The 12,871-nt window shown below is 40.3% G+C and overlaps 1 protein-coding gene across 1 annotated transcript in view; it reads left to right on the forward strand.

Annotated features, from left to right (window-relative positions):
• The window catches only part of ADGRV1 (adhesion G protein-coupled receptor V1), a 301,407-nt gene that overhangs the window by 68,114 nt on the left and 220,422 nt on the right, over positions 1-12,871 (forward strand). Inside the window, exons 27-31 of the mRNA XM_048504356.1 lie at positions 2,517-2,656; positions 5,206-5,815; positions 8,898-9,113; positions 11,434-11,649; positions 12,568-12,812. Of these exons, the coding sequence (XP_048360313.1) occupies positions 2,517-2,656; positions 5,206-5,815; positions 8,898-9,113; positions 11,434-11,649; positions 12,568-12,812 (1,427 nt within the window). The remainder of the gene's footprint in view (positions 1-2,516; positions 2,657-5,205; positions 5,816-8,897; positions 9,114-11,433; positions 11,650-12,567; positions 12,813-12,871) is intronic.

The raw sequence follows: 12,871 nt of genomic DNA on the forward strand, positions 1-12,871 counted from the left end.
GCCCACTCAGCTTTTTAGAGATTAGATGGGATTATTATAAGGCAGGACTTGTTATTGGCCTCTCTCATTCAATTTTCCACTTGAAGATGGGGAGAACTGGTAAGCAACTGGGCTTTCCTTGGTCAGTGTGTTGTTTTATTCCCCTTCAGGACTTCTAGCTTCTGAAGGGATGGGCAGAATTCTCTTTGGCTCCCTCTCCTGAGGCAGCCATTTCAGGTTTAGGTCCACGTCCTGTGAAAACGGTGGTACTCACCACCTCTGTCAAAATTGCAAAGGTGTCTGTAGCCTCAAAAAAGTTTGGGACTCCCAATCCAGTTCTGTACATGTCTGCTCAGAAGGTGTCACGTTGCATTCAGTGGATCTTACTTCCAAATAAGCAAATATAAGATTGCAGCTGAAGTAATGCAGGCAGCATTTGATCTTTTATCAACATATTTTTAATGCCATATTTCAAAGCAAAATTTACTTGAAGAATAAAATAGTAAGTAGCTTTGGTCTAGTAGTTGAAAATCTGGCCTGCTACAAAAAATGTCTGAATGTGTTTGTTTATCTTCCACTTTTAGAGTGGTTTATTTTTAAAGTATTCTGTGACATCACATGTATTCCAAAGTGCTTTGATCATAGTATTCTTCCTGCTTTAAACTTTCATACATTCAGAGTTCTGTCAAGATGTAGATGTAAGGCAATATCGGAGTCAATTCTGTCTTCTCTTGTTATCTTGGGAAACAGGTTCTCATGAAATGTCTGTTCAGGAAAATATTGTCAGTCCCTCTTTTATTTCCTTTACTATTTCTTAATATAAAGAAAAAACAAGCAAGCAAAAAACCCCTCCTCCTCTTATTTTAACTGTAGGAGTAGCATCAGTACCAGGTACTGGTATCATTTTTCCTTTTTCTCTCTTCAATGATTATTTTACCTTTCTCTCAATTCTCAGTTGTCTGATATTCTGCAGGTTGGACCCAACCAGTGTTTTTACTCCACCTCTGTTGTCCTGTTTTTTACAACCCCATCCCACATGGCTTTTGTCCATTTTACTTTCAATAAAATGGCTATAGGAGGGTATTAAGCAAAAAAAAATTCTTTAGAGACATATATACTTTGTCAATTGAGCTGAAATCTTCTGCACTCTGTTTTAACTAAATCTACTTATTTCTTTTCCCATGGAAAGATGACAGATGTGAGAATTAATCCTCCACATCTTCCTAAACATTTCCTGTTGGATGAATGCTCCGCCGGGGTCCTAGTGCCTGTCTCTCCTCCCCACTTCTGATTTTTTAGAAGAATTAGACAATACTATTTAAGCACTAAAACTTTTATTCTCTGTACCATTAAATGTAGATGTACTATTTATTCTCTGTACCATTCATGCCGTGGGAAAGAAAATGGCAGGCATGACTTTACAAAAACGAAAGTGTTGCGATAGCTATCTGGTTCTGTTTATCAAAGTTCTATTTTTAACAGTACAGAGAAAAACAATTTTGATGAAGGTGGTACTTAGATACGGTCTTTTAATGCTTTTAGAGAATGCTGACCTTTTTGGTAAAAGAAACATTCTGTTGTGACTTCTGCCGAAGAATGCACAACCAAACTATCTTCTTTCCATGGAAAAAGGTATAGATATTTTATCTAGTGTAGGTATACCACTGGTTATTAAGTTCTTCTACAAGATTGCCCAGGATTACATAATAATTAAACTCAGGAGCATTGTCAACACTCTTATTTTTAATTTCAGAAATAATAGTTGAAGGAAGGAAAACAAAGGAAACCTTTTTTGGTGTTCAAGGGGACTTCCTCTGTCACCAATGGAAAAGCTGGTTGGACCCAACTCTTTATTTCCCCAAACCTTGCTCTCATCATTTGGTTATGTAGTTTCTCAAAAATGTACAAAGTCTTTCTATTCTGTTTTGCTCTTTATTTATTTATGGCACCATTTCAATCTGAATGAATGGCCAGTATTCCATAGTGGATTCATATCCTTAAGCCAGTAAAAATGTTATTAAATAACCATGTTTGACATCCGCTTTATTAACATGATTTTGGGTCAAAAATAGTATCATTTTAATGTCTCTTCTTTACAAGACTTTTCCTGCATTCACTTCCACAACTGTAGCTCCTTCCAACCCTTTGTAAGGCCAATTCATGAGTCCCAGAGAAACAGCCATGAGGATCAGTGGTCAGGAGCAAGGAGTAGAAGGGGATGGAGTTGCCCCTTCCTCTCAGCAGAGTTATGCATGCAAAACAGGAAGGAGGAGTGATTTCTACTCCTTGTCTTTCTTCACTCCATCCTCTTAGCCTGTGTGACTCTTCATCCTCAAGGGTCCTGTAATCTTGGGACTAATCACTCTAGGCAGTGATTTCTCTAGCAGTGGAGAGGTATGAATGGTAGGACTCTGCCCACCCCATGCTAAAATTACATACTTTTTCAAGCATTTTCTATCTATTTCAAATTTTTATTAGTGCCGCTTTAAATAATGCAGTATTTTTTTTCTTTTCTCATTGGAACTTGGTCTCTGCAGCCAGCTTGGGAATAGCTTCTCACATCATAGTGACAATTGAAGCCTCTGATGATGCTCATGGTGTATTTGAGTTCAGTGCTGAATCTCTCTCTGTCAATGGAACCGAGCCTGAAGATGGAAGTGGAACAGTTATCCTTAAGGTCAATAATGATTGTCCCACATTTGACATTACTTTCTCTCGATATCTTGCAGTTCAGTTTGCAAGGATGTGGGTTAATAGCAATGGACTATGTTTTTGCAGTTTTGTAAAAAACATAAATAGTTTCTTGAGAATAGATGTTATTGTGGTCACTCTTCCCATTCTGTGTAATAGGCAAGGACACCTGCTTTGGGGAAGGTACACTAGTGGTAGAAGCAGGTTGAAATTGATCGCAGCCATCTAATTCATGACTTAACAGCATGGGCATCCAAGTGATCACATGATTTCCAGCATGTTCATCATCATACTTACATGGGAAGGGGTTGTTTGAGACTTTGTGAACTAGGATGGGCGTCTGAAGGAAGTTGCAGGTAGGTAGCCATGCTAGTCCTGTACTGGTAGAACAAAATTCAAGTGCAGTAGCACTAACAGCTGTACACAGGCAAATCAAATCATAAGCAAAGTTCAGTCCTAGGTCAACATTGGTAATCCTTACTCAGGAACATTGAGTCCAAACGAGGGCAATTTGATCAATACAAATCCAGGAGTCCAGGCCAAGGCCAACACAAAGGAAAGAATACACAGACACACACAGCTCAGGCAGCAGCAAGCAGACTAGTAGCTTCTATGCTGCCTCCTGTTTCCCCTCCTCTTTTCACAGGGAGCTGCCCTGGTAGCTGGAGATAGCTGGCATTTGTCTGTTATTTCAGCCCTTCTCCTGCAAACACTCCTCTTTGCTGTTGAGGCTGGGGTGGTGCAGGGCTGCCAGATGAGCACTCCTGCAGGTCACTATTCAGCCTTCTCCTGTGCCATTAATGGGGTTTAGGTGACACTGGGAGAAAGCAAGCTGGAGTCCCTATAGCTGGCCTACCACTGGGAAGCTAAGGAACCTCTGAGCTGGTCTGTGGCTCAGGATTTGATCCCTCAGCATCCAAGCTGGTTTCCAGTTGTGACTCTGGGACTGACTCTGAAGCACTCGTCTGCTCCTGAGGCTCCAACTGCTGCCAATCAGGGGTGGAGCATTGTGTCACTATCTGGTTCTTCATCCAAAGACAACTCCGAGTTTCTAAGCTTAGCTGTGCCCGGCTGAGACTTGACAACAGTCAAGAAAAAATTCCAAGTCATAAAGTGAGCATTGATTCAATAAAACTTATACACGGGGAAAATTTTGTTGGTCTTGAAGGTACTTATGGAATTGGATTTTATTCATTTGAAAGTACCAGCTCCCCGTGCCCCCCCCCCCCGGCTTCCCGTGCCCCCCCCCCCACGCCCCACTTACGGCAGCTCAGCAGCAAGCAGCTCAGGTGGGTGCCACAGCCAGTCTCCCTGTCAGCAAGGAGGCCAGGGAGCACAGGAGCTGGCCTTTGGCTGCGGGACCTGAGCAGCACAGAGGGATCAAATTGTGTGTACCCAGGGACATAGGATATCCCATTTCCCCATGGGCAGTACGCCACTGTTTGAAAGCAGTACATCAGATGGTTGTGACTTCCGGGCCTGATGGAGAACCAGCAGAAACAGACTTCTATATTGGAGTTTCAGGCCTTTGGCATAGAACATAAGCACGGATGAGAGAGTGACAATGTATGTTAATAGGACTGGCAGAATAAACAGCATTGTTTTTGAACACATTACATTTAAGAAGTGTTTAGCTACAGAAGAGTGGCATCAGTGTAGATTCTGGGAAGTTGGGATGGATAAAGTGTTAAAATATTGTTCAGATGTCCTTACACTGAGGTAAATATTTATGCTTCTGGATAGAACTGAGAACTGAGGTTTCTGGACAGAAGCAGTGCCAGATCCTTCAGTGGGTCTGATCAGCTAAGTCAGTGTCAAGTTTGACGATGAGTATGTTAGAAATTTATCCCAACTCTGGACTTGTAACTGTGTGCCTCTGGTTGCTTCTCTTGGCTTATTATGAACAGTTAATCCAGGGCCACAGATAGAATGTGCAATCTGGCACACCACAGCTTGGCTAATAGTGTGAGATATGCAATATCTTACCAGATTCTGGTTGTACTTGTGGCGAAAAAGAAAGAGGAATGGCTACCATGGCTTGAAAACAAAAGCAGGTAGCAAGTATTGTTGTTTCTACTTCTGTATGTTTTCTTGCCTATTTTATTTTTGAAGACTTTTTAAGGTATTAGATAATATTTTCCTGTCTGGGCTGTTTTGAAGGCTTTTTCAGTAGGATATTAAATATTTTACAGAAGTTTATAAATGAAAGGAAAAGGGCAGGTATCTCCACTGATCTTGAGTACCTGTAATTCTTAGTTCAGACTCCTTCTACTGAGCTATGTTATCAGAATGTGGTGTGATTACAGATCAGACTAGGTAGGATTTGGAAGACTCAGTTTCAAATCCTCATTTTGCTATGGTGGTTCATTGGTGGACCCTGGACCATTTACCCCTTTCAGCTAATCTATCTCATAGGGTTGTTGTTATGATAAAATAGAGAGAGAAAAATTAATGTTGTATGTTGCTTTGGGTCATCACTGGGGAGAAAAACAGGGTATAAATAATGTCATAGTAACATCCTGTTTTGCTTTTCAGGTTATCAGAAATCATGGTGCTTTGTCCCAGGTGACTTTGCAATGGCTCATCATACCTGAAGATACTATGGATCTAGTTGCTACCTCTGGCAACATAACTTTCAATATAGAGCAGAGAATAGCAAATTTAGTAGTGCAGATCTTGCATGATGATGTTCCAGAATTAGACAAGACTTTCTCAGTTTGGATCCTCAATGTTTCCTGTGGACGTCTTGGAATTTACACTAATGCTACACTAACAGTTCTCGCTAATGATGATCCCTATGGGCTTTTAATTTTCTCTGAGAAGAACAGGCCAATCAGAGTTGAGGAAGAAACCAAGAACATCACTCTCACAATAGTGCGGTTAAAAGGCCTAATAGGAGTAGTCATGGTTACATATAGAACTATGGGTGAAGATGATATGTCACACTATCTGCCATTGAATGTTGCCAGAGCAACCTGGGAACAAGATTACATACCCATTTCTGGATCTGTAATTTTTGCAGCCAATACGTGTGAGGTTACCATAGAGCTCCCCATTCTAGATGACAGTGAACCAGAGAGATCAGAGTCTGTGTTTGTGGAGCTACTTGATGTTACTTTGGTAGAAGGAGTCCAGGATCAGCCAAGTAAGAATACGTATTTTCAGTCTTTACTAGATGTATTGCAATAAAATCTCAAATGATGTTGAGATCTTACTAATTTCATTAACTATGTAACCATCTTGTTTATTGTAACTGCTATTTTATTTCCGTCTACCCATGACAAATGCATTTGCAGGTTGTCCTTCTGGTTAATTAGTCAGATGATCCATTTGCCCTGAGCACAGGAGCAAAACACACAACTGTCATGAGCCAAGTTGTCAGAAATGTATATGCATGATAGATGGCTATTGGTTTCCTTGTCACCGGTGTGGTGCAGTGGTTAAGAGCAGGTGGATTCTAATCTGGAGAACCGGGTTTGATTCCCCACTCCTCGACCTGAGTGGCAGAGGCTTATCTGGTTACCAGATGTGTTTCTGCACTCCTACATTCCTGCTGGGTGACCTTGGGCTAGTCACGATTCTTCAGAACTCTCTCAGCCCCACCTACCTCACAAGGTGGGGGGAGAGGAAGGGAAAGGAGCTTGTAAGTCACCTTAAATCTCCTTACAGGACAGAAAGGTAGGATATAAATCCAAACTCCTCCTGCTCTTGCTCCTCCTCCTCCTCTTCTTTAGCAGAACTGATAAACTGATTAAGGAAAAGGCATTCTTTCCATAAATTTTAAAAAAGAAAGAAAAACAGCTAATACACTTGCTGTGAAAATGATTGAATTGTTTGGGCAGTGGTACTTGAAGATCTTGTTGGTACTATTTACCAAATTATGTGTGTTGCCTCTGTTTCTGTTTGCCTTCTGGTGTAGTCTGTGATGTTAACAGTTTGTCACATGATACGTACATCAGTGTGTAGAATGTGATGGGCTATCAAAGTGTTCTTTTTACACACATATTCTGGTGTGTTACTATGGAAACACTGAGTGCTCCTCTTTTTGGGGTTGTTCTCTGATTTGTTTGAAAGGGAACAGCTACTTTCCAGTTGTTAGATATTCCTGTAAGTGCCCCAGTAACAGTCTACCTCTGATACTCACCCATTCTCCACAGTGCCATTTCTCTGGCTGTTCTCAAGGAGCAAACCCCGTGAAAGTCTTTTGTGCTCTTATGTCAGCAAGGTACCCTTAGAGCCAGTGTCCACAGTACCTAAACAAATAATAGTTTTGCTTTTTAATTCTAGGTCACGCACATAAAATTTTAACTTTCTTTTCACCCACCTGTAAAATCATCTGTGTCCGTGTGTAGAACAGACTGAATGAGGAACCATTACTGCTTCATATTTTAACATTTTCCCGATCCTAGATCAAAATTGGAAAGTAGGCACAGCATTTAACGTCGCAAAATGCATGTTGTGTTTTGTTTTTCTCTTCCAACATAGGAATTTCTCATGTGTTAAACATAGTAGTCTCTGATTTTTGTCCAACATGTACTCAGAGATTAACTTTCACTTTGGGGATTTGCATAACTTTATCATGTTGTGACCTTTTGTATGTTTACTTCTCATAGAGAGCATTGTATGTCATCTACTGATGTGTGTATGAATACAGATATTAATTATACAGCCTGCTTTGGAAGATTATATACTGATTTGCACTTCAGGATTTCCCCACTGTCTAATTACCTCTTCTTTTAGTTCTTGATAAGCTGAGATATTTGAGATACTAAGCTCTGTGGGAAAACTGAAATGTCATGTATATTTTATCATAAGAAACCCAGAAATAATACTATAATTGAAAATGAAATGCTTTTTTCTATTAAACACTGGATAAGTGAATATACATAAGAAGAGCAAAGCTAAATCAGACAATGGTGACATCCACGATTTTTAAACATATGTATTGATTTCTGGGTTATATATGCTCTGTGTCTGGTATCCAGAAGTAATCTGCTGCATTGTGTACTATCATAACGAATACACTTTGTAAGTGGGCCCCCAAGATTAATTGGGGGAGGGGTTGAGTTGGAATTTACTCTCTTGCTGTCTCTCCCCTTCCATACACACTCACTTTCTGTCCCTTTTGCAAGCTCATAGGCCCTTGAGAAAAAAGTCTTCCTTTTATAGCTGTCTCTCAACTCTTCCACACATTTTATATCCCCTGAAGCATGTTCACTTCTCTTTGGATCCCTCCTTATTTTGGTTTATTAGCAAAGCCATATTTTTCTTCCTACCTGGGAAGTGTCTGTAGGCAGCCCAGTTTTGGTGCTTTCCTGATTGATGCAAGGCCTGGCCACTTTACTATTAGATACAGTGATGTGTTGGATTTTCCTGCTTTATGTATTGAAGGCTGTCATGGAAGCTGGTGGTAAAATATCTCTCTTCTTTTGTTGTAACTTCATAAGAACTTAAGAACTAGCCTGCTGGATCAGACCAGAGTCCATCTAGTCTAGCACTCTGCTACTGGCAGTGGCCCACCAGGTGCCTTTGGGAGATCACGTGCAGGATGTGAAAGCAATGGCCGCCTGCTGCTGCTGCTGCTTCTGAGCACCTGGTCTGCTAAGGCATTTGCAATCTCAGATCAAGGAGGATCAAGATTAGTAGCCATAGATCGACTTCTCCTCCATAAATATGTCCAAGCCCTTTTTAAAGCTATCCAGGTTAGTGGCCATCACCACCTCCTGTGGCAGCATATTCCAAACACCAATCACACGTTGCGTGAAGAAGTGTTTCCTTTTATTAGTCCTAATTCTTCCCCCCAGCATTTTCAATGAATGTCCCCTGGTTCTAGTATTGTGAGAAAGAGAGAAAAATTTCTCTCTGTCAACATTTTCTACCCCAGGCATAATTTTATAGACTTCAATCATATCCCCCCTCAGACATCTCCTCTCCAAACTTTTTGAGATGTGGTGACCAGAACTGAACACAGTACTCCCAAGTGCGGTCGCACCATGGCTTTATATAAGGGCATGACAATCATATAACATATTGTGATTTTGCAAGACTGCTCAGAATATAATTGTGTACGTATATATTACATACTGCTGTTATTTTGACTGACTAGTAAAGTAAAATTACATTTACCATCTGTAGGTAAAGTATCATCTGAATCTTCATGAAAGGTTACTGTAATTATAAAACAGGAATTTCAGACTATATCTCACAAAGCTTTTTTTAAATTTCAGTTTCAAATTCTCCTCGCCTTGGACCAAAAGGTTACACAGTTGCTCATGTGATTATTAATGCCAACGATGATGCTTTTGGAATACTTCAGCTCTCAGCACCAGCTGTGCGAGTTGCTGAAAATTACATTGGACCAATCATCAATGTCACAAGAACTGGGGGACTTTTTTCTGATGTTTCAGTGAAATTTAAAGCAGTGCCAATAACTGCAACTGTTGGTAAGGAAAAAACAGTGCAAAGGTAATGATGGTGGTTTAAGTACTATAAAATGACAAAAGCAATGACATTTAGATGAGTTTACCTTAATTTAAGTACATTTAACATAGAAGAATCATGTAAGAACATAAGAAGAATATAAGAAAGAGCCAGCTGGATCAGACCAGAGTCCATCTAGTCCAGCTCTCTGCTACTTGCAGTGGCCCACCAGGTGCCTTTATTTAATTATATTTAATTATATATCTATTTAATTATATTCAAGGCTGTGTGTAACTCATGTTCACACTGCATAAATATTAAATGGGTATACCGGACATAAAATTCAGTGTTTTGAGAATGTTAGCCCTCTTCTTTTGATTGTTCTTTAAATGTCACCAGTTCTTAAAGCTTGAAAGAGTATGGGTGATACCTAGTAAAGTTTCCAACTCAGTCGCAGTTACAATTCTGCTGATAAGGGTTCCTGTTTCCTTTCCAGCTCTTTCATCCTCAGAGTTAGCAGAGAATACAGGAAGTTAAATACATTCCCACGTGTCCAATTGATGCCTTTTACCATAGATGATTAAGGGAACATAGGTATATGAATGTATCTGTGTTTCCAGTGTGCCCAAATTCAGGTAGGGTGAACCTGGATCTTGATAGGTATGGCAATGCAGCATGGTCCCTTGTGCCTAAATGAACTTTGATCCATACCTATTGAGGTCTAGGTCTTACATCAGCATTCTTTAGTAAAATGTACTGCTTTGGATAGCTATGCCAGAAAGACCGGCTTGGTTTCCTTCTGTGTTGGTTGAGCTGAGCCTGCTTCCCCTCTCCGGATGTCATTAACAGTCTCCCTCTTAACCTTTGCTGTCTCTACCCCTCTCTCACTGGTACCCAATCCCAGACCAGGTTCCATCCCACCCAGAGCCTTGGCCACTCCATGGCATAAGAGGCCAGTGTCCATTGCCCTTCTCATTGCCTATTCCTGGTCCTTGTCCTTCTATTCTCTGACTCCTGTTTTCTCCTTGCAATCAGGCAGCAAGCCTGCCCTATTATTGCATCCAGAAAACTTGACCGTACTGTCCTCTGCTGGAGCCTGCCCTGATGGCATCACCCCACCCCTGCTAGACTGTTTCTGCCTTTGCTGCTGGCCTTTGTTGAGTGAAGCTGCTCATACGTGTTTTGACCTCTGCCCCCTCTGGTGTCCTGTAAGGGACATGCCCAAGTAAGGCTTATGCAGCATGAGAAGGAGAGGCAAACTCTAGTCTGGAACTATCTCCAGACATATAAAACCCTATATCTACTGTTAAAAAATAGTATTGGTAGGACCATAGCACCCTGATGAGGCATATCAATTTGAATTATCAAGTACTGAAAAAATGCTTATTGCAAGTAGATAAAGTATATTGTTTTTTGCATACAATTATATATACACACATAAATATGTAGACAAGTGTTGATATATGTGGCAGCCACTCCACATTGTGCCACAGAGAAAAACACATCTTACTGTGACATGCCTCTGAAAATAATGCCTCTGAAAATAATGTCACAGCAGGCAAACAGATCACAGTCAAAACAACAAAACAACAGTAAATACCACAAATATGCAAAGCACAACAGTATTTACTGCAAGCAGTGTATGATACAATTACAAAGATCAATAAAGTGATTCTCTGGTATGTATCAAAACAATATTGCAATCTTGTAGTCAATACAATCATATGCAAACAGTTCCTTGTAAGTTGCGTTCTGTGGTTAGTTGCTTTCTGTGGTTGACAACTTGACAGGTCCTCTGGCTTCTGACCTTCTTTCTTAATAATACCTTCCTCATAATCTCTCAAGTATCACCAGTTTATTTCCTCCAAGACAGTTTTATGTACATTGCATTCTCCTGCTCAAAACAGTTTCCTAATTGCTTATATTGTATTCATGCTGACGGCAGCCTGGTGATCTTTGTAAGTATGTCATACATGGATTGCAGTAAATGCTGTATGCTTTGTATGCCTTTGAAGGTGTCAGCCATAGATACGGGTGAAATGTTAGGAGCAAAAACTACCAGACCATATAGCCTGGAAAATGCACAACAGCCAGTACATGGCACCAATTGATTCCTCCTCTTAAGAACATTTAGCTCTTAAGTCTTTATGTGATTGGCTACACACCAGTAGTTGCCACCCTTTCAAACATACCTCCTAATACTCATCAGTTGATCTTCACTGCACCCAAATGTTCATGCAATCACTTGGGAGAACCATAGAAGTACTGATATTATTTTTTCTTTGAACAATAGGTAAAGTGGGTGATATTATCTAAGCAAACAAGTAATATGTATATTTATAGGTGAAGACTACAGTGTGGCCTCATCAGATGTTCTATTATTAGAAGGAGAAACCAGTAAAGCTGTGCCAATTTATATAATCAATGATATCAACCCTGAGGTTGAAGAGTCCTTGCTCGTGCAGCTACTCAATCAGACAACAGGGGGAGCATCAGTTGGCGTCCTAACTCAGGCAGTTATAACCATTGAGGCCTCTGATGATCCATATGGATCTTTTGGTAAGTTGGGACTTTTAAACTTTCTTTTTGGCTCTTCTGGTTCATAAATGTCTAAGTAGCCATTTGCTGAATTAAGAAGCTGCTGTTAAATAACTCTCTATAAGGCATTATTTTCTTTCAGCTCCAAGTGTTGTCTTTCTGTTCCAATTAGAAGCTGCAGTGTATCATTTGAAATCCTATGGTTTACAGCCATAGACCATGGAACTTAATTTCATACAGGATTCTCATGAACTTTGGAATTCAGATTCTAAGATTTAAAATAATCTCATATTCTATTACATCAGGTATCTGTGACATCAAAGGAGATTGTCCAAGGGCAGAGAGATTAGAAAGAGAAAGGGAAAGAGCAGGTCTGCCAACAGGGAAATGTGATATTAACAGGTATAGTTTATTATACTGATGAGTTAATTTAGCATAAATGAATAACAGCTAGATTGGCAGAAGTTTCACAGTGGGAAAGCATGCAGTTTTTTTCCTTGCTAATATGACAGCTGTATAGCCCAGAATGTTTTGCATGTTTGTTATCAGTGTTCCTACCCTTCCTCCAAGGAACTTAGACATACATTGCAGCATTGCAGCGTTCCCTGTGGGGTAAATCAATCAGAAAGGATCAGCCTGCAAGCTTCATGATAGCTTCATGTGTTCATTTTTGCCACTTCAACCCACAGCCAAGGGTGAGGGACATGGTGAAGCACAGCTTTTATTGCAATCTCCCTCTTCCAGAGACCATGGCAAAAATGTTCCAACTAAGTGCTAGCATGATGGCTCTTAGGTGGAAAATCGTTCATTGTGACCCTATATTGTGGTTTGCTAAATTCACAGCTGCTGATTGTTCCATAAAAAGTGATTATAATTAAAACATATATTATACCATGCTTTATACCACAAATACTTTTCTGTAAGAAACAACTTTTTAAGTCTTCCAGATGACTGAAGTAACTGTTGAGGAGCCTGAACGTAACACTGTGATGATTGAATTGCCAGTGATTCGCAATGCTGGAACACTTGGCAATGTGGTGGTTGGATGGGTTGCAACCATGAATGGGCAGCCTGCGGCCAGTGATTTGCAGGACTCCTTGGGTAACATTCATTTTTTGCCTGGAGAAACCATGCAGAAATTGACATTAGAGATCCTGGCTGATGACGTTCCAGAAATTCAAGAGGTGAGTTCTGCAGTATGTGAAAAATAATTATGTATTATTTTACAATGAGCATATATTAC

Source organism: Sphaerodactylus townsendi, linkage group LG07 (assembly GCF_021028975.2).
Source record: "Sphaerodactylus townsendi isolate TG3544 linkage group LG07, MPM_Stown_v2.3, whole genome shotgun sequence".
In the NCBI taxonomy this organism is placed as follows: domain Eukaryota; kingdom Metazoa; phylum Chordata; class Lepidosauria; order Squamata; family Sphaerodactylidae; genus Sphaerodactylus; species Sphaerodactylus townsendi.